Source organism: Erithacus rubecula (assembly GCF_903797595.1).
Source record: "Erithacus rubecula genome assembly, chromosome: 11".
NCBI classification, from domain to species: Eukaryota; Metazoa; Chordata; class Aves; order Passeriformes; family Muscicapidae; genus Erithacus; species Erithacus rubecula.
In genome coordinates this window covers 14,693,116-14,715,701 of record NC_136663.1, presented here as the reverse complement: position 1 = coordinate 14,715,701, position 22,586 = coordinate 14,693,116, and the positions used below count along the sequence as shown (strand labels likewise).

Sequence of the window (22,586 nt, the reverse complement as noted above, 5' to 3'; positions counted from 1 at the left end):
GGAAAGACAGCTTAAAGCTAAAAATGTTTAACTCAAAACTTTTTTTTTTTATTAAAGTATGAATGCATTTATGCTGGAGAACAGTTTACATACATTGTAAAGCAACAAGTATATTTTCAAGAGGTGTGGGCCCTCCCCAATACATCTCCATGCTCAATCTACATGCTTTACCACTGGACTCACACATACACTCTCACATACAAACACAGAGACACAAAACACAGACACAGAGCTATCTGCTTGGATTAGCTTTCTTTTAAGGCTTCTGTAAGGTGCCCTAGTGCCCCTAACATTACCATAATTACAAACAAAATTGTACAAAGGAGCAGCATTACTTGCAAACTATTGATCTGCTCTCAGCTTTAAAAAATATCAAGTGAAACAAGTTTTTCCTTTATTTGAGTTTTATTAAACATCTGCATTTAAGAAAGGCATGACTGTATATCTGTGAACAAGGAAAGACACGGGAATCTTAACATGAGGTTCTCAACCAGAACAGCTGTTCAACCCTGACTCCTGAGGGCCCTTTTCCTTTGTCTTTGCAGTGAGCTGTGTGCTGAGACTCCCAGCTCCATCCCACCAGGGTCACTCACCCAGCAATGGGGCAGTGGGGACACAGAGCTGTGCCCACCCTGCTTGGATGTCAGACCTGAGGCTGAGGAGAAGCCACAGCTCAAACACTCACGCCCAATGTCCCTCAGCTCTTCCCAGCAGGTCTCTTTCCTGCAGAGCACATCAGGGTGGGATAATGCACAGACAGCAGGGCTGACTTGCTGAACCCCCAGCCACCAGGGAGTGTTTCTGCCCACTCCTTTTTGGTATCCTGCAGTACACAGTCTGAAACTGCAACTACTGGTGTTGGGTGAAAGATGTGGCAGCAGGTACATTAAGAAAATAGGTACAATGAATAAAATAAAGGATAGCATATGATAAAATGTGTACATACAAGCATCTTTCATTTTTTTATCTGTGAAATGTGAATTAACTGCAGAATGCCAGGCCATTAGTCTAAGAGGCTATGTATGGCTGTCTTAGCCTACCTACAGTCAAAGGATTTGTGTGATGTATCACGGGGAAAAGATTCTTCAGGAATCATTAGGGCTTTCCAGGCCTACTTGCTCCTGTACATCAGCATCAGCCTGCAGCTAGGAATGCCAGAAAAGCAACTAATAAAATTGCCTGACCAGTCTTGTAAGACAAACAGGAATGACTGCACTTCATGGTGTGCACCTGAACTACAGAGACAGAAAAGGGACAGTGATGGGTGGGTGACAGAGGGGGGGGAAGGGAGATTTTTTTCTCACTTCTACAACAGCAGCAGATTGCAATGCAACGTAATTACTTTAATGATGCTTATCTGTAGGTACCAAATTGCTCTTCTGATTTAAAAAGCTGGTCAGACAAGTGTTTGGCAGTCCTTTCATTACCCAGTTTCAATTGTTGCTTATTCATCTATCAGCTCTCATTCCCTAAGCCATTTCTGCCTTTGCTGAACCGTGAATGAGCTCAGTCAGCCATCGTCAGATTCGAATTCGTGAGACACTTCCTCCGATGAGCTGTTCCTGTGGATCCGGCCATCGCTTTTCATGCTGTGAAAAGTCTTCTTAAAGGCCTCCATCATGGCATGGGCCAGCTTCTTGGCCTCCAGCTTGCTCTCACACTCCACAGCATGGCAGTCCATCTGGTAGGAGAGGTCGTCGTTGATCTCCCGATAGACCCAAGCGAAGATGTTGGGGCTGACGTTGTGGTCAGCAGTGCAGTAGGCTATACGTGCTACCTGGAAGGTATCCATGTGCACTGTGGCCTCACCTTTGAGGTCCAGATGGTGCAGCCAGACCTGGAAAGGGCGAATTTCCAGAAGGGCATTAGCTGGGTAAACATCCTCCCTGGTGAGCGTGTGCTTCTTCCACAATTCAATGACCGGTTTTTCTGTGCAGCCTGACAAAAATTGCATTCCAGTTGTGGAAACCTTACCCAAATATGTAACCTGCAAAGAAGAGCAAAGATAGGTGAAAACACAAAGAGCAGACTCTGGTGGTAATATCTGCCATCTTGGGGACTTTCATTGGGAAAATAAAACCACACACCTCCCGCCACAAACTCCCTGATTCCCGCATCATTTTCAGTAAAACAGTTTTTAAACTGCTTTCCAAATATTTGCTTTTGCAGATGCTGACTTCGTCATTCAAACCCAGAGATTAAAAATGCCCAAGTGTCTGAGTTTCAAGGCATTCCACTTTCTTCACCTCCCCTAAAAAGCCCAGTTTTAGAGCTCACGACTATCCCAAGCTCATCTTAGCAAGCACAAGTGCCACTGGAGCAGGTCCCAGGGAGCTGTAAATGCAAACCGCCTCTTTTTTTTTCTTCATACTCTATTGAGATGATTTATTTGTATCATATTTCAAACATTAGTATTAGGGAGATGCAGACAATCTCAGTTAGATAATGCAAGGCTGCAGGGGTCAGAAAAGCATGATCACAGCAGAGGATTTTAAACTGTTTGGATGTTTCTTTTCCAAAATGATCCCGTTTTTCCACCACTTTTGCTACTTCTCCTTAAGTATTAAGCCAGGAATAGCTCAAAGCTGTTCAAAACTTTATATATGAGTAGGGCTGAGATATTTATTACATCAATTTAAGAAAATATGCTGCTAAAAAATCTAGTAATAAATCTACCTAGGTTTAATCACATAATCTCTCTGCTTTCCTGTCTAGTCCTTTTGAGTAAATATCCTCTTAGCCAATCAGCACAGGAAAGCAAGGTGGTTTTAGTGCCCCTACAGTAATTTGTTCACCAAATATCAAATTCACTAGGAGGTCCACATCAAAATTCTGTATTCAGCCAGAATGCAGCTGTACAGAAGCATTCCCCTAAATCTGTGCAGCTACTAATGAGGCTTCCTTCCACTTACAGCTGAATGGAAGATTATTTTATCTGGGAAAAGGGATTTTCTCTAGGAAAGACAGGTCAATGCCACATAAATGCAATTATGCAGATTATTCTATTTATTGCTGTTTTCAGGATGGTGCGTTTAGGAAAAGCTATATGAAAGCAAAATTGTTCCTCATTTATCTCATGCAGCAATAACTGCTTGAGACAGAATCTTTTACCTCTTGCTTGATGTCTTATAACCTCCTCTACATTTTACTCAAGGCATTTGGAGGAAAAAACTAACCACATTCACTTTCCAAACTAATTTCTTCAAAATTATGCATTAAACACATAGTGTAGGTTATTTTTATGTTGCAAATGTGTTAAGAAATGTACAGAAAAAACACAGAATTTCCAAATTTAAGCACATTAAAAAAATCATAACCACAAGAGATATGGGATTTGTAATCCATGCAAACAAAATTTTCCACAAGAAAAATATTTTGCTGCAAGCTTCATATGTTTTGTTAAACTCAGAGGCCTAAATTAAGCCATAATTAAGGAAAAAGCTTACAAAACTTTATTGGAAGTCTGTGTGGCTTAACCATGCTTGCCAAAAAAGCAATTTCAAAATGGGAAGTCTTATTCTTTGCCTATAAATATTCATTATTTGCACTGGGAATATGTTGAATCTTATAAAGCTTTTTTTTTTTTTTTTTTTTTTTTTTGGAACAGTGGGAAACACAACAGCTAGAACAGTTAACAAGGCAAGACCTACCAGTGTTTTTGCCTTATTTTATTTTATTGGTGATGAGAGTGAGTTCCCTAAAGTACTGTAGAAAAACTTTAAAGAAAACCTCAGAGTTCACAGTGCCAACTAAACACATACAAACAGCACATACAGGACCAAAGAGGAATGTGTCTGCAGCATACTGGGGGGGTATTTCAACATATATCCAAAGTCAGATTGCTTTGAATAGAGCAAGACCATTGTGCAAATTTGCACATTCAATATATTCTCCAAAGGTTCACTCAGCACTGTTTCATACTCACAAGCCAGCTAACAAAAGACAAACACTGTAAACTGACACTTGGGGTCAAATTCAAAGCCCATTGCAGCATCAGAAGTCCTTCCCTAACTTCAAAGAGATTTGCACAAAGACTTTAAACCCCGAGGAACAGTGAAATAGCCTCTTGCTCTTGCACTTTGTCACTGCCCAGATACAGCTTGGAATCCCTGGCTGCAGGAGAGAGCTGCTCCACTGCAGCATTCTGTCCCCCACTGCTCTTTGGAGAAGCCCAGTGTCACCTGGAGAACACAGCAATCAGCACCTCTCACGAGTGCACAAGAGGGATGCAGGGAATGGTTTCACCACTGCCTTGGTGCTACCAGCTCATGAGCTGCCCTGAGCAGCTGGGGAGAGGGGAGGGAAGCAAAGGCAGCTCCCTCCCAGGCACTCAGCATTGCTGAGTTCTGTGCTGCAAATTCACCCCAGCACAGAGCATCAGCTTCTGAGCATGGGCAGCTCCCAAGTGATGCTTGGACACCTTCAGCAGCCAAGGAGCAAGATCAGAATAAGCTGTTAGACAGCAGCATAAACTGAATTTAATGTTCTCTTCTGTTCCTCTGCAGCAGCTAACTGCAACCCCCTGTTGACCGTCAATCCATGTGTGGCCTGCTTAAGACTGAAGTTACAAAAAATAATGGATTTTCCTAAAATAAAGTAGTTGTATTTTAAGAAAAAAACAACAAAAACCAGTGAATTATTCTGTAAGCACCCAAAACAAAAGTAACTAATAATAAAGATGGAATTCTGGCTTGTTTACCAAAATGGGATGTACTGGTCTGATATACTGTCCCAGTTCTGTCACAGTACAACTCTGTAGGAATCTTTGGAAAGTTGCTTCTTTTAACATCATTTTGAACCTCCATTACATAAACCTCATTTTCCTTTGAGGACACACCATAAATATTTATAAGGTGCTTAGACATTACAACAAGGAGTTCACAAGGAAGAATAAACAAAGCCTCAACTTTAGAGTTTCTCCTCCATTGTGTCTCATATAGAAAGATCTACACTGACTAGAACTGTTATTTTGGGTTTTGTAAATGAATGATCTTTTTCTTTCCTAGTTGAGATGCAAGTATTTGGCAAGAGTAGCATCACTGAAGCTCTTGGTGAACAGATGTCTAACATTCCATCCCATCATGGTCCCCTAAAACAGAACAGGGATACAGGGCTGGTGAGACATCTCCACTCCTTGACCCATGAAAAGGTCTTCTCCCTGAGCCCATTGTTACAGGGTTATTCCCCAGGCAGTGCTCCCTGCATTTTGGCTCCTGCCTCAACACATCTCACAGTGTACCCACCTTTGTTTAAATGCTCAGAAACCACTGACCACACCATTACACTGAAGCTATTACAGTACAACTGTCTTCCTTTTCAATTTCCAAGTCTGCCAACCAAAGGTCAAGGAACACATCATTCCTTTCATTATCAGATGGAAAAGAAAGCTATTTTGAGGCAAAAATTTCCACTGGTGGTCTTTCCCATCAAAATAATTGACATCTCATCAGTGTGAAGCCAGCAGGTATTATAAAAGGAAGAGCCCAAAGCAAAACAATTTCATACTTTAATACTCATAAGAACCAGATGTGAAGGGCACAGAAAGACATGAGTGGCTGCAGTAGTGATGTTACAGTTCTCATTGCAGGTACAAAAACACACTGAAGTGCCTGAACAGCATCAACTCCACAGCTTTACTGACCAGAGAGTGATCATAGACAAAGACAGGCAAAGCCACAGTGCAGGCTGAGAGCCACATCTGTGATAACACAGCTCTGACCACCAGCAAAAGTTCACCAGGACTGAAAAATGATTTTTCTTCCTCTGAAACTCTAAGTTACTTGGCAGCAAACAACAGTCCAGGAAAATTATTTACTTGTGCAATGTGGCACAGCCTATAGCAAGTGTCATGCTGCACACAGTGAGGCCAGGAGATTTGTTCCCTCCCCTCCAGGGCTGTTAAACACTGGAAAGAGCTGCATGGGGAAGTGGTGGAGTCACCATCCTGGAAGTTTCCAAGAAACAACTGGTCATGGCACATAATGCCATGGTTTATTTGACAAGGTGGGATTTGGTCAAAGGTTGGATTTGATGATCTCTGAGGTCTTTTCAAATCTTAATGATTCCATGATTCTATGATTCCAGCCTCAGTGCAAGGTAGAGTAGCTACAGGTTGGTTTTAACAAGTAAATTATGATCAGCATGTTGCAACCTTTACTTGTTTTTTGGACACTGTATTTTAAGTGAGAAAATGAATCAAATTCAGCTCAATGCCACTGTGTTAACCTTAAGCAGTGAAGGCATTTCCTATCATATCTTCTACCAGGGATAAGAGTATATTTCTTTATGGTCCTTTTAGTCCTTTGCTTTGTGTGTTCCATCTGTCCCACAAATTTCTTCAAGATACATATACCTCACAAAAATTTCTTGTGCATATTAAATATTATCCACATTCTTTCCAGCCTTTCTATGGCAAATTTCATCCTCTGGCAAGCCACTGTCACCAACCATGACATAAAATACACTTGAGGCTTCAGCACTTCTTTGTTTGCCAGCATTCAAACCTTTTCTAAAAGCCAAGATGTTCTGAAGAGCTCCTTATTTCACCCTAGAGATCTGCCAATACCAGTGTCAGTATTTGGCAAAACTGTCCTCAACTGAAAAATGCGGTGCCTTTGCCCTTTTGTAATGCAGCTACACCCATGTGACACATAGAGACATCTCATGTCAAAGGACATGAAGAATAATTGATGTCATTTTTCATGTCAAATGATGTCATTTTTCATGCACTCTCCTGGAAACACAGAAATATCTGAGTATTTTGACATTGCTGTTTTCAGCCCCTTCAGTCCAATAATGTATAGTGAAAATGTCTTTTAATAACTATGTTCAAGAACTTACAACTTTGAAAGGACCAATAGAGCAGCTGCCATAGACATTTACACTTCTAGCACAGTATGATTTGTCAGAAATAATAAGGGTTTTTTTTCCTTTTCATACTTTCCTTTTCCTCTTTCATTATTGATCTCACATTTTTCATTTGCAATTCATAGGAGATAAAGAGCAGCTCAGCTCCTGCATGTGTGGATCTGACCTCAGATCTGATGGATCATATGTCCATACTGCTCCTGTCTCACAAGCCTCACAGGCACCTAAAGTTAGGCAGTCAAATGACTTTTTCTCCTGTTCCCTATCCCCAGCTCACAGACTATCAGTGCTCCAAGAAAGCAGATCCAAGCTGTAAAGACCCACAATTACTGCATTACAGGAGGACAGATGCTCTCTTGGCACAGGAGCTTGGCACAGGAACACATACCTCACAGGACTCTGGGCTCTCTCACTATTCAAGACCATGATCAAAAGACCATATGTAAGATTAACTCCTTGGTTATTTATTTAATATAAGTATTTCTTCCATACCAGATAAGGAGGGGTTTTGTCAGCAAATTCAATGCAGAAAATGGAAAAAAATATTAAAATGGAGGACTGATCTTGAGCCAGCAGGTATTTACTCTGCATATTTGCAGTCATCAGAGGATGCCTTAAAGGATCTTGAATCTTGGGCAAATCTTAGTAGTAGATTATTGTCTCTTTAGTTGATCAGTGTTTTACAATAAACATTCATTTAGCCTCAAATTTGGTCTAGTTGCAACTGATTAGGTTTGATCAAGACAGTAGATATTCCTCACTTAAACGTGAGGCAGAGGTAATGAGACATATTCTTCCTGAAAACAGAATTGTTCCTGTGGCACCTTCAGGAAAGAAAGTGACTGTAAGGGTCTGTGTTGAGATGCACAGACCCTCCAGTCAGAAAGCAAACCATCACAGAATCCTGGAAACATCAGGATTGGAAGAGACCTTTAAGATCACACAGTCCAACCATCCACTCAGCAGCACCATCACTGCAACCCCAAAACACATCACCCAGCACCAGATCCAGGCACTTCTTAAACACCTCCAGGGATGGAAACTCCACCATCTCCCTGGAAAACCTGTTCCACTGGTTGAAGTTTGTCAGTTTGTCCCAGCCAAGCAAGAACCACCAGTCTAAAGGCTGAGCAAACTTGCAGAAGTTTTAAAGAAGAATACAGAGGAGATTTGAAGAGGAGCAGCCAAAAGCAGGTTTAGGAGGATGTATTCATGTCTTGTTTAAAATTGCTGCAAGATGTTCCCAGGGTTTGCAGCACAAAAGCAGATGCAGGATCACAAAGTTCAAGCTTCACCTAGACTCCAGGCACATATTGTTGAGGCCAGAACACAGTAAGCTTCATCTCCACATCATTACAGGGTTTGGAAACCTCTGCACAAAGTTGCTACTCAGGAAACCTGTGCTCAACTTCACTGCAATGACAGTGTGCACAAAGCCCCCAGTGGCACCTCCAAGCTGAGTGGCTGGGGAAAGTCACCAAAGGGTCACAGATTTGATGGCTGAAACTAGTTTTTCTTTTATGCCCAGTGGAGCTGGGATACGAGTGAGACAGGCTTGCAGCATGCTGCCCAACAGCTCTGTAAGTCCTGGCACAGCCTTCATGTCAATAAAAGCAGATTTAGCTGTAGAGTCACTTTCAACATCCTTAATTACCACATCGGGCTCCAGGCGCAGCGGGAGCGCTCTGTGCTGGACAGGGTACCAGTCTCACACACCAGCCCAGCTCTCTCACCCTAAAGCACAGTGACTCAGCCTCAGGCTGGCAGCTGGGGATTTAGAGCCAAAAGCTGCTTTTTGGCTCTGAAGGAAAAACAAAAATATCCCAGACATTCCACTGGATCACTGAGCAAATACCATGAACTGCATTCAAGCAACGTTTGCTTAAGACCCAAGAAATAACTCAGTCAAGTAAAAAGGCTGCACAGTTTCCCTCTGCCTGTCATTGCTTCCTCACCCACACTGCTGTGTCCAGCCAAAGCCTTGCAGCATGAACACGAGAGTCTTTGTGGGAACAGCAGGTCTCCTCAGCACACAGAAATACACAGTAAATGCAGTAATGTGGCTTACAGAAATATGTGAAGAACTGTTTTATTTTTGAGACAAAATTCAGAGGGAGAACAGACTGAACTATGTAACTATTAAATGGAAAATAATCCTCAACTCTGAGGGCTGCCCACTGGATTATAAGGGAAACAAAAAGACATCAGTAGTTAACATCTGATTTATTCCAAAGAATCAAAGGATAGCTGCAGAATAAGCTGAAAGCATCAGCCCCTCTTCAACAGTTAAGTCAACAGCCAGCCTCTGACTCCTTTTGTGGGACCAAAGCTGAACTTCAGTCTTAAAACAATGCTGCAATTCCCTCTTGAAAACAAAAATAATAAACAAGCCCAGCAAGAAATGCATCTGAGTCTTTACATCTTCAGAACTCCTAAGGAAAAACAACTGCTGGGCAGCAGCTGCTCCAGCTGTCCATCTGTCCCCACAGCCATGCTCACAGCAGCCCTTTGCAGGTGCCTTTATTTTCCCATGTGTTTCTCAGCTGTGACCATGCAGCACACCCTGCCTTAGCTGCCCCCCAAGGAAGGGTCACAACACAAGCAAGGCAAAAAGTGATAGCACAGAATAGTCACTTGGGATATAATTCCACAACTAAATACAGAAGAGCTCTCATTCCTTTTAGTCCATCATTGTTCTTTCAGGTTTTACATCCTCCATGCTTCTCAGTAGCTGTAGCATGGGATGGAGAAGCAAGAGCTGAGTATTTTCAAGAAAATACCTCTTCTTGAAAAATGCTCTGCTCCAATAGAAAGAAAAACCAATAATAATACCAATTTCAGTGCTTCTGAGATTGCCTAGGAAAGCCCTTTAACATGGTAACAGGTAGAACAGGTGAGTTACTGTGATTCAGTGTGGGTGTCCTAACATCCAGTCCAGGGCAGCATTTTGGGAACGGGGCTTTTCTGAGGGCAGAGTTCACCCAAGAAGAACTCCTCACTTCTCAAACACCATGCAGGACAAACACTCTGGGAACTGCACATGTTTGACATAAAAGTGCAGGGTACATCTCTGAGATCCTGTCCCAGCTCTGAGCAACACACCCAAAAGCACACAGACATCTCGGAGCCCCTCTTCATGGCCAAATAAACCTCTCATCCTCCCAGAGCAGAGCTCTGCCAGGCCTCCCACTGATGGCACTTGGGGACAGAAGCAGAAGGAAAAAAACCTCTGCAGAATGCCCACAGGAGTGTGTGATCAGTCCCATCACCAACACTACCCCACACTGCTTGAGGAGGACATGGGAAAACTCATCAACATTCGGCAAGTTTAAGATTTAGTAAATAAATGTACTGGAATAGAAAAAATTACCCTTGATGGCTTAATTTATAAGCTCTGAGAGGAAAAAAGCCAACAAGAAAAGGTCCACTGAGTCCACAGGCCAAAGAGTCAGTATGGGGTAAATAAAGCAGCAAGCCAAATTGTCCTTCTGGAAGGCAGTCCTGAGAAACACAACGATCCAAGCTTTTCACCTTTCATTACATCAGGCTGCTGCTCAGCAAGTCTCTTTATAAACTACCCCAGGTATTAAACTCCTGCTCTCAGTTAGACCTAAGAGCATCTAACTTATATCCAGTGACCAGGAGTCTCTGCCTCACTGGCAAAACAGTTAACCAAGCCCAAACACAACATCAGCAAGAGCCAGCTCTGCTCCCTGCAGCCTCCCATTAGCAACAAAAGCATTGCCTCTTGCATTTCATTCTCCACTGGACAGGAAGCTCTTTTTGTGGTTTGGCTTGCGGGGATGAATCTGAAATGAAATCAAGTGGAACTGGCAAACTGCAGTGAGCCTGCAGTCAGAGAATCTTCAGTCCTGGTGTGAATGGAAGATTTACACTGCACTATTTAAAACTCAAGAAATCAATTTCATTCTAGCAGCAATTTTAAAATGTTGTTGTGCAATACATAACTGAATGAACAAATACATGCATCACACACAGCCTCAGCAGGGCTGCTGGACACCCTACTGTACAAGTCAATGATTACTTTTATTCCCAAATATTTTCTTTATGTTGCTATTTAGATCACTTTCCTCCTTTGTCTCCTTTCATTGCCTCATGTAACTTCCTCTCTCTGTACTCAGTTACCACTGGGTTGAAATTAATACTTGGATAAGCCAGTTCATTTCCCTTTGTCCTTCAGGAGTCTTCACAGGCAAGGAGAGAGGTGGAGGCAATCAGCAAAGTGAGAAAACCAATCCACTCTGTAGTTACTATTGCAATTTCTTGATGTTTCCTTCACACAAAATCCTTCCAAAACCTTTCCTCTGCTACCTCAAAACCTCACCGAGAGCATCTCTTCTGCCAGGACAATGTGGCATAAGTTTGCATGAGCATGATCTCTCTGCAAATAGACACCTACTTTCATGTTTATGTTCAAAGTGCACACATTTTTCACTACACATTCTATACTCACATGAGGTTGAAACTGAACATGGAAATCTGATTAAGCACCTCATCATGTTTCTGAAAGGTTTTTAGTCCTGAGCTCCTCACAGCTGTTGTCTCACAGTAGAGGGAAGGAGCCCATGGACACAGAGGGGAGCAGACTGTTCACTTTTACTTTGTTCCCATTCCTTTCCAACCCACAGAAAATTAACTTTGGCACCAGTCCTACAAAAACTTTGGTTGTACCTCATGGAGCATGCAAAGAGGGAGTACAGGAACAACTACATACTTCAGCCACCTTTTGCACTGAGGCACCCCCAGAAAGCCATGCAGAATGCATGTTTTTCACTATCTGTCCTCAAGGCTCCCTTCTTTGTGCATTCCCCAGGAGATCCTTGTGTTTCTCCTTTAGTTCTTCCTTTCAAAAAAAGATGTCAAGTAATAAAATTGAACAAAACCTCTGTTACTAAGACATTCAGTTCTGGAGACCAAATCCAACTGCACTTGATTCCTGGCATAATTGACAACACCTGAAATTAAGAACAAAAGGGATGGGAGCCAACTTCGAGAACCACTGAATATGACTAAAAATTTGGATTGTATATCAAAGGAAGTGTCAGGTCTACATCACAAGAACAACAGAACTAGTGCTCATTAAATGATTTCAATTCTTCCTCCCCCAAGTGCTATAAGATCAGTATTCAAAAAAGGAGAAAAAATTTCAAGACAATCCACGGAGACTCCCAGAAACAGCAGTGCTTGCTCCTTCTCCTATCATTCACACACTGCAAATGAAACACATTCCCTGAAGAGCACAGGGGAATGCAGAAATATCAACCCCATACAACTACAATGTAATTGTACCCACATCCCGCAAAGTCTCCAAATAAAATACTCTGTCTGTCATTACTTTTACATCTCCTTCATGAATCATTATGTGGAATGAGTTCCATGACTTAACAAAACCCTTTGAGATTTTTCCAGCTCTCACAAGTTTTAGCATCTCTAGGAAAAATCTTATTTGAAGGCTGGAAAAGAAGAAGTACAGTGCCTACACTGGGATGGAGCACTTACATTGCAGCAATGAAAAACAGACCTTGCATATTTCAGCTTAATAAAAAGCACTAAACACATTATGAAGAAGAAAATATAGCTAAACAACTCTTGTTATTGCTAAATGAGTCCTTAGATAAATATGCCTGATTTATCATTTGTTTGTGTTATCAAATTCTGGATCCAGGCCATAGCAACACAGGCTCTACATAGAGAAGAAAGAATACAAGCTCACTGCCTCTAAGGTTTATGACAGTCTATCACAATTAAACCAGAAGTTTCCCACTCAACAATGCAACAGTATGTTAGCAGACTAAACAAAAGACTTTAAAGGAATAAATAAGTCCCAAAGACTATAATCATGGAAGACAATCGTGCCATACAGTTTTTAATTCATTTCCAAAGCCATGGTTCACAGTGCCTCCAAGGTCCTGTTCTCACAATGGATTTAGTGCTTGTCTGTGTCTTCAATATAGTCACTCTGCATTTAGATAATGCCTTTCCAACCAGCACAGAAGGACCTGAAAATGATCCTCAGGCTCTGTGAGTGAATTGGGTATTCATCAGGCTCTCTGGACTCCAGAGATGCTCATCTCCTGAGAATTTCTCTCCGAATCAGGAGGCTTTTCACAGTGTCACAGGGAGAGCCTCCTTGCTTTTCTGATTGATTTAATCACAGTACCACCCAAGCACCCCTCCCAGAAAAGCTACACTGTCACCAGCCCATCTCTTGGCAGTACTTCAGCTCTAAAATGATGAGCCTACAAGGCAGCCAGAAATACAACCCTTAACCACCTGCAGCAAAAACTGAGACGTGGAGATTTCTATAGTGCTCATTTCAGCCAAGATGAAAGGAAACACTAAACCTAGGATGGGAGAGCCAGGAAAGCAGCACTCCAAAGGGAAGGACTGTCTGGAGGAAAGAAGGGGATGGGGGCAAAGGTCCTCTTCTCTGGGGACAGCTCTACTTATCACTGCTGTGATTTATGTCATCTATTACAGCAACTTGCCCCCAGTACCATTCAGATGGCTGCAGGTCAGACTGATCACTATTCACACCAGTTGTACAGCAAGCTCCTAGGAGCAGTTCATCTCTCTGTATCGCAGAGGTCGTGGCTTTTACAAAGGGCAGAAAATTCATTTTCATAGTTTGCACTGGCCCTGAAGTTGACTTTGCAAAGACAAAATATACAGCAAGTAGCTTTGCTATTGATCTGTTCGGTAAAGGACAAACTGGTGCAAATTTTAGAGCTCTAAGGAAAAAAGAAACTACCCATGAAGATAAAAGAAATCCTTCACTGGTTTTCTTCACATTTACCATCTTTATGCAGTAATGAATAAAAACAGCCACAAACATCATAACTCTATCTTCTACCTCCCAGTTTGGAGTCACTGGGCCATGGCCAAGCCATAGGGAGCAGAGAGCCCACCAAGGGCTTTGTCACTGACACTCAGACACCTTAACCCAGCTGCTTCTTGGCCTAGCCAGGGACAGAGGGCCAGGATAAAGCTACACTGACTCTGAAATGGCTCATCAGCATGACAACAGAACACAGCTTCCTAAAGAAATTAACATTACAGGATGCCTGTGACATTCTCTTGAGGCAAAATGCATGATATGAAGCACAGGCCATTCTGTAGCAAAATAAGCTCAGGAGGTCTCACCACCCAAAAAATCAAATATGGCTATGATTTCAATATACAGATGATAAAAATCTCAGAATTCTTATTGCTGTTTTCTATATAAACTATTACTCCAACATTTTCCATTGACAAGTGTTTCGCAGCTCTGGAACAAGCAAAAACTCAGTCTCATTTATCATCATCCTAAAGTTACAATTTTCCATATAGTTTTTAAAATTATTTAACAGAATAAACAAATCTTTTAAGACCTTAATCAAACTAAGAGTACAGCTAGTGCATAATACTTTCTCCAGCACTTTCCAGGATCAGACAGAAAGGAAGAATAAAGAAGCAATGTCCAAACTGACAAATCAGTGCCAAGACAGGAATAACTGCTCACAGAGGAAGGTTTCTCTTCTCCAGAGAGCAGAAACCAAATATTTTCAGGCATTTCTAGAAAGCTCGTGGGTTTTAAGTGCTCTCCCCTTTGCTTTGAGATATTGACAGAGAGATTTTTCAAAAGAGCATGGACAGCAGCATGTGTCAAGCATTTTAAGAAAAGCTGACCATTCTCTCAGTATCTAAAAATGCAGGCAGAAATTTGGCAAGAGAAATTGGTGGGTGCATTAAAAAATAAAGAATTGCTCATCCTTTAAAGTTCTGCAGCTTTCCCCATGTAGCCCAAAGCAAGCAGAAGCAAAGTGCTCCTTCTCCCAGGGAGCCCTATCCAGCACTGGTATGAGACATGGCTGTATTTTTACACAAGGATTAGAGCCTTTGCTGAGCTTCTTCTAACACTCTCATTTCCTACCAAAGCTGCTATTATTTTGGCTAAATGGTTTTAAATAGAAAATTACATATATTTTAGGTTAGTTTTGCATGAGCTTAAATATGACAGCACAATAGAAACCAAACAGTATTTTGAGTAAGAAAGAATTTACTTTACACTGAAAGTACAGATATTTACAGTACAGACACCCACTACATTGTTTCCTATTTTCTGCCTCTAGCCTTCTACTCTTTTCCTCTGCTGCCTCCTCATCAAAACAAATTCGTATCTCTTGTTCAGCCAAAACCAAGCAGAAGATCCTTTAATTACAGTGCAAACCCACAAACAGCATTAAAGTTCAAACCATGTATACAAAAATCAAATCTGAAGAGACCAAACTAGCTATTCCTGGGAAGAAATCTTATTTACAAGAAAGCATACTGCATCTAAAATAAATTAATGGGGGTAATTTTTCTTCATGTTTTGTCATTAGCAAGGTCAGATATTTAATTTTTTTTAAAGTAGTTATAAAACAATAGTCTCTCCCCTTCTCACAAAAGCACCAGAGAGATTAGAAAAATCTCCACATTAAAATCAACTACACCAAAAACAAGGCAGCCCCTCCCATGGCAGCAAGATCATGCAACTGCAGCACAGCCCCTCTGGGGATGAACTCGCAACACCCAGAAATGGCATTAATGCATCATATCGTAATGCCTGTCACAGCCTTAGGTTCCTGTGGTCCCAAATTGTTCAGCAGTGCAGACAGCTTCCTACCTGCATGCTTAAAGTGACACTGTGCCATTCTGACAGGCTATGACAGACATATAGATGTACTACAAAATAACTCTACTGAATAATTTATAACGCTTTTCTTCTTAAAGAAGCATTTAGCAAGATGTATCATTAAAATATAACCAGCAGCTGCCTACATGGCCGTGTATATGCCAGATTCAGAGTTTAAAAGGGGAGGTGATGAATAGCATTACTGAGGGAAACTGCAAGGGCAATTTACGAGGGAGCAGTGTAATTAACAGAACAGAAATTGGGCTCCAGGAGCCACACTCAGAGTGTTACTCCTGCAAAGAGACACAGCTTTCCAGCAACTGCAGTGCTTGGGACACTGCCTCACTGACAGCACAGTGTCATTAGAGAGCAGGTTCTGGCTACAAAAACACCCAAGAATAAACACAGAAGACAGGCACATATGAAGCAAGATAACTCCACTGCCTCCTTGCATCTGCTTTCTTTCCTGCCTGCCATTTGTTCTGCTTCCATCCTTTGCTCCCAGAAAAGTGCAATCCTGGCAATGGACAAGTGCCCCCCAGCACTGCCTGCCCTGGCCAGGGGATGGAGGTAGGTGTGAGCAGAACCTGCTTGGGACACAGCCCAGGCAGAGTGTGGAACCCATGGAAACTGCAGCAAGTGGGAACTTTATCTAGGGAAGACTGGAAATGTGTGGAACAGAGAAAGAGCCACAACATGACGTGGAAAAATCTCTTGAGGGATATGCAGCTGTTTCAAGGGCAGACTGCAAACCAGAGCACACCCATCACAGGGAAGTGCATGGATGTCCCTGGATAATCCATTAGGGTACTCATGTGCTCCTTACAGTCAGTCAAATGTAGTTCATGTGATCATGAACCAATGACAAGAATGAGCACTGTAAGGTTTACCCAGACATTTTTAATTTAAGATACTGGGATGAAATTTTAGAAGGTGAACAGAAGAAATTCCATGGAGTGGTCCAAAAAGTGCATCTCAAGGGTGGGTCATACAGTTGAGGATACCAGCCAGAAAGGTTAATAAAAACAGAGAAGCTGTGAGATCCCAGCAGAACTGCCACCTGTGCTCTCCTGGAGGTGGTCCAAGAGGATGACAGCACAGTACCACAGGCCAAAGCAAAATCTACTCTCCATTATATCAGGCTGTTGCCCTTTGGAAAAATACATAACCAGCACAGCTAGGTTTAGCTAGAGAGAATTTTAGAGAAGGCAAAAATCACTTTGGCTACTACTTATAGATTGGGTCTGGACTTGTATTAAGAGCTGTCTGGAAGACATCATGAAACCAAACATTGCTCTTTGATGTAGAGTCCAAACTGCTCTGGAGTTTCTTGCTAAAATGAAAACCTTCTTTTCCTTTTGTGCTTTAGGCAAAGGAGACATAACGTCCTTCACACTTTCCAGAGAACACTTAAAACTCTTACACAACACTGTCAGGTATAACCAAAATCTAATTAAATCAAGGATGCAATGGCAAGAGCAGGCTTCATCTTGCCTGTGTTTTTCTCCAACTCCAGCGACTAAGCTGCCACCTTCAGGAACCTACTGCTTTTCTGAAAAGAAAGTTAAGTAAGCACACACTGTAAAAGAACAGAAGGGAAATTTTTATCCCAGAGTGTTCAGCAAGTGTGGAAAAGGAGATAAAGCTCTGGACTTTGCCAAATGGCACAATCATCTAAAGCCTGGAAAAATTCTAAAAGAATCAACAAAAGACTAAAACATATCCTTCCACATAAATGGCTAAAGGCACATGGAGCAGCTTTCATAACACTCAAAGACCTTGACTTAGGTACATGTACAGTCATTCTCCTTTATCACTACCTAACCTGATAAGGAATGCAAACTCTTGGAATCACAATTCCTTCCACTTATATATGCACTTCTCAGCAGATGATTTTCAGATGAACAAAGCCCTAATCACTCCTGAAGGACATTATTACATGCACAGCACTGCCAAAACACCTAACACCTCCTATTCTGAAATCACAGTGAATTCCATCTGAAAGGAGCAATAGCTCTTTTCCAACAGATGATCATCTTGAAGTTACTAAGAAAGTAGTGGGGTTTGTGGTGGGGTTTTTTAACTAATAAAGATAGACTGGAATCCAACTTTTTAACAGCAAAGCAACGAAGAACAGGAATCCAGCAAGATCACTGAGCAGAACTGACCTTGGGGTTTCCAGTGCTCAATGCCAACCCATGTGAATTTACTGGGCACTTTGGCAGCAGAGCACAGCACTGGTCTCCCTGCTCCCTCTGACTGATTTAATGCAAAACAGCAGTAGCTTAAAGGAGAACAGAATTCTGACACCCTTGAACGGGAGATAATGTAAAAGCTGATCAGAAGAAAGCCAAGAGCAGAGCTGGGGGCTGGTCCTGGTAACTCTCGTGAGATAAAATACAGCAAATGACAGAGGGAAACAAAAACTCTTCTCAGCAACAGCAGTACTAATACTCTTCACAAAACTTTGAGTGCTGTGATATGGTCTTATTAGATCTGTCATAACCCATATAAACCAGCCACTAAAATGATGAAGCAACTGCAAAACCTGGGCTCTAGTTCATGACTCAAATACCAAGTAATTATATGGATATGTATCTGAGGGATTTCATCCTCCTGCCCCAAGTTATTCCTAGCCACTGCCTAACAGGAAAGTTGTTTAAAATTTGACCCACTCTGCACTTGGTCATCAGCATTTCTGATGTGGAAGAAACAAACATGATTTTAACCTCTGGCACAGAACACAGGAAGCAGAAATATAGTGGCCAGCACAGTCTCCAGGGCACTGGTGTCTGTCCCTTGTGATGCTCTGCTTTAAACCTGTCTTATAGTTCCACTACTAAGAAAAAGGAACATCACAGTTACAAAGTTATTGCGATTATCAGCCATTAAGGATGAGGCTTATAACGTAGAAGAAATCCCTTTTAAAATGTTATAACTACAGGTGATGTTTAATTTTTTCTCTATTAAGTAACAGCCTAGAAAGTATTGGCCTTCTTTGCAACTCAAATACAAACCAGAAAGCATATAAAGATTTTGTTCTTGAAGTCTTTGCACAGTAATCCCTGGAGTATTTAATGTCACTCCATGGGTATCCATATACAGACACAGTCACATACGAGGTGAACTTCCATAACTTAAAAAGAATCAAAGATTGCTGAAAATACCAAGTCAACAGAAAAGGCAGCTAGCAGACAAAAAAACCAAAAAAAAAAAAAAAAAAAAAACAAAAGAAAAAAACCACACACAAAAAAAAACCCCACAAAATCAACAAAAAAAGCCACCAAAAAAACATAAAAAAGCTGAAACTCTGAAATTTCAGTCGTGGCTTCCCATCTCAGGAAGCTGACATTTAAAAGAGTTTTAAAGCTTAGAGAAAGTTGGATGATGTCTGTGCCCAATGCCAATCTGTAGCCACACAATGTCACTGAAGCCACAGTCATTTATCCTTCCTGGGGCTGTGTGATCACTACCAGACACCATGTGAAACAAGGAAACAATCAGCAGTGCATGGGACCAACTTTTCCCACTTTTTCAAACACAGTCATTAAATTTAACAATGGTCTGTGACACACACAACTCCAGAGGGAATCGTAATTCTTTCTTAGCAGCAGAGATATCTCGTCTTCACTAGGAATTGGGCTCTATCAAGTGCATTTATTCAGAAATATTGCTAAAGTTCCAACAGCTGCCTTCACAGTAACATAGGCAAAACAGTAGGCTGGAATCACCCATTAATTGAACAAGAGAGAATTAGGCTGATATCACATAGTTTGAATAGTAATTATAGCATGAACTAAAAACTGTTCACAGTAATAAAACTTGTTATAAACAGTTCTAGATCCACAGAGTATGATGGATGACTTATTATGACTCTGAATAATGTTTTAAATACTGCACTGCTTAAATTCCAGTACAAAGCACCATATTCAAATGTAGGGTGACTCAAAGTTGATTCACACCAAAGGTTTGCTTGACCTATAGCATCTCAATTTAGAAATATGGGTACAGCTAGTTGTCCACAAATGGTTTTGCCAAGAAAGTCAACAGGATGTTGTATTTGAATTCTGCATTATTAAAAAACAAATCTCAAACTACTGAGAGCTTTTTGTCCTGTAAACACAGCAAAAATCTCAGTCTTGAAATGAATTTTGGAAGCATCACTACAGCTGGATGAAAAATCTATCACTGCCCAAACCAAACTAGGTTATATCCAGCAATGGATGCAGCAGCTTGAACACCTGTCTTCAACACCAACACTCTTCATAATGGCATCTTCTGGAGACAAAAATATTCTAGCTACCCAACCAAATACCACTTTCAATGAATATTTTTAAACTTTAATCTGCCTTTGGCATCCCACTATTTTTAATTATTCCCCCTACTGTTTTTCTGGAGTAAAAATGATGGAAATATTTTGGTTTATTTTTCTTGCTGCTTGACAGCTAATCAAATTTGATATTCATATTGTACTGGGATAATGAAATGTCAAGATGGATATTATAACAACATTTCTGAAGATAGTAATTTAACCTTCAGCAATCCAATTTGATTCGATGGTGTCTACATGCGTGCAAATGTATTTTAGAGCCTTGAACCCTGATGGCAGAAATAAACCCTTCCCCTCTTAGATTGCTGGGTCTGGAGTGCCACTCGGTGGCCAAACACAAACACTCCCTAACACGAGTCAGGCCATGGGGTAGAGTCTAAATTTGGGGTATTCTGGATTTGGAAACAGTCATTCTGTACTTGCATGATAGCCTAACACAATGAGGAGCATTTTTATTCCTCCTATCAACTGGGGTCATGAAACCCTGGTGACAGTCAACACATCCTCAGTGAGGCAGAGAACCTCCACCTCAACAAGCTGAATCTCTCACCTCTCACTTCAGAAAAAAATCCAGCTGTAACAAACATGTCCCCTGTGCATGACACACAGAGAGACCTGCAGCCCATCCTTACCAGTGGATAACTTTGAATCCTTAGCACCGTTAAGCTTATACTTATTCAATTTTTAAACCTAAACAATTAAGTTTATTTACATAAACAAATATGCCTATTCTAAGAAAAAAAGGAATCAGAAACTAGGGTGAGGCAGGCAAACAGAACTTCATAAAGGTGGGAGAATCTGTACCACTTGCACACTACCATCACAGGAGAATAAATTACTATTTATTTATTAGCAATATATCATAACTCTATGCCAGTGCTGATTTGCATCATTCTGACCTGGCCAGTTTCAAGGCCAAATCACTTCCTGTACCATCAGAAAATCTCCACTTCCTATTACTCAGCTGCCTCCCAGACACTGAGATGCAACAGGGATTTTTGTGTTCCTACTTGTTTTTATTACAACTGCAACAGCAGCCAGCAACAGCACTCACATTCAGCATAAAAACCACACAGGCAGCTGGTGGTTAAGAAAAGATGGAGAAAATTAGTTTATGCATGACTAGCATCTTTCATCCATCAGAGAATAAGAAAAAATTCACTCCTAAATTTAAGAAGTTCCTCACAATCAGCCGAGTTAGTTGCACTGTTCCTTTTCCTGTTAGATAGTACAATATATAGGAATAGAGAGTAGTGATTATCTTGCATGAAGAATCTTAACTATAGAAATGAGATTTCATTATTTCAAAAAATATCCTTCTTCATTATTAATACTTTTACTGTAAACTTTCCAAATTGCTAGCCAACTTCCCAGAACATTTTTTTTTTTTGCCTCTTGTTTTCTCTCATGGTAAATGGCACATACTGCATTTAAGAACTTTAATCATGGTCCACTTTTACATTGCTATCTGAATAAATCCCAGTTAGATCAAATTCATGTTCTATGTTCTTCAATAACCCGTCCACACTGGTTTAAAGAGAGGAAAAAATACTACCTGATTATTACCTGATATCAGACCAGAAACAACTGTCAAACACAACACAAGGCAGGAAAAGACAATGCATTCTTCATTCAACAAGACATTAACTCATCCTGCATCAATCCACACCACTGGGCAAGGCTCCTGCTGGGACATGACTCATGCATGGGCATCAGTCTATGGGAACAGCAAACTGCCTGTAAGGACAGAAGTTGCTGCATGGGAGACTTCTCCCCATGAGGGCAAACTCAGGCTCAGGGCTGGAAGGTGTGCTCACACTGCTCACTTCAGCAGAGCCTGGGATGCAGGAAACACAGGGATGCAAAGTAAGGTCATCACAACTGTGCCTGCTCTGCAGTACCAAGAATGTCTTTCAAAAGAGGAAAAAGGAAAAAGAATAACGTGAAGTCATAACAAGAAAATAAAAACCCAACATGATTTTTGTATGAAATATGTGAGCTCACTGTTCCCTATGATTTCATTGCAAGAGGTGCCATGAGAAGCAGCCCTGGCATGCACAAGATTCTTTGTAGCACCATTTTCTCAAACCAGAAAGTGACAAACAGTGATAGTGTGCTGAAAGCAGATCATCCTTACACAGAGGAGGTGCTAGCAGGGTCCTAAAGGATGCTAACATTTCCATCAAATCAGCTACAAAACCATCACCTGGTTTTGCCCTCAAAGTTATCAAAACCAGTATATTCCAAATACCTTAAATCCCTGTGTTCTAATAAAAAATGTAGTCCAACCAGTCAACATCTGCAGGCAGATGCATTCTGCATTATTCAGCACTTGCAAATGAAAAAAAAGGGATATGATTTGCTGAGAGCAGGTGAGCTAACACACCTGAGATGGGAACTACACACCTGAGACATGTGCCACAGCTACATTTCAGGGAGGCTGACACCCAACCTTTTCCAACTGGAGGAGGCCAGTGCTGGGCTGGGATGATCCCACAGAGCTCCCTGCCATGGGAACAAGAAGCTGTGCTAAGCTGGTCAAGAGCCCAGGCACCAAGCTGAGCTCAGCAGCTCCTTACACTTTTCATACGACTTCAGTGAAGTGCTTAAGCACAGGAATCTACTCCACACTCTCTACATAACAGGAAACATTGATTTTTGTGAATGATTATAAACAGAAGGCTCTTGGAAGGGCTTTACTCTCCAACAGAA

General features: G+C 41.3%; 1 protein-coding gene across 3 annotated transcripts in view; it reads right to left on the bottom strand.

Annotated features, from left to right (window-relative positions):
• Positions 1 to 372: 372 nt before the first annotated feature.
• The window catches only part of PID1 (phosphotyrosine interaction domain containing 1), an 82,125-nt gene continuing 59,911 nt past the window's right edge, over positions 373 to 22,586 (bottom strand). For all 3 annotated transcript variants that reach the window (XM_079315629.1, XM_079315630.1, XM_079315631.1), the window contains exon 3: positions 373 to 1,987. In XM_079315629.1, coding sequence (XP_079171755.1) covers positions 1,511 to 1,987 — 477 coding nt within the window. In that variant the 3' untranslated portion in view covers positions 373 to 1,510. The remainder of the gene's footprint in view (positions 1,988 to 22,586) is intronic.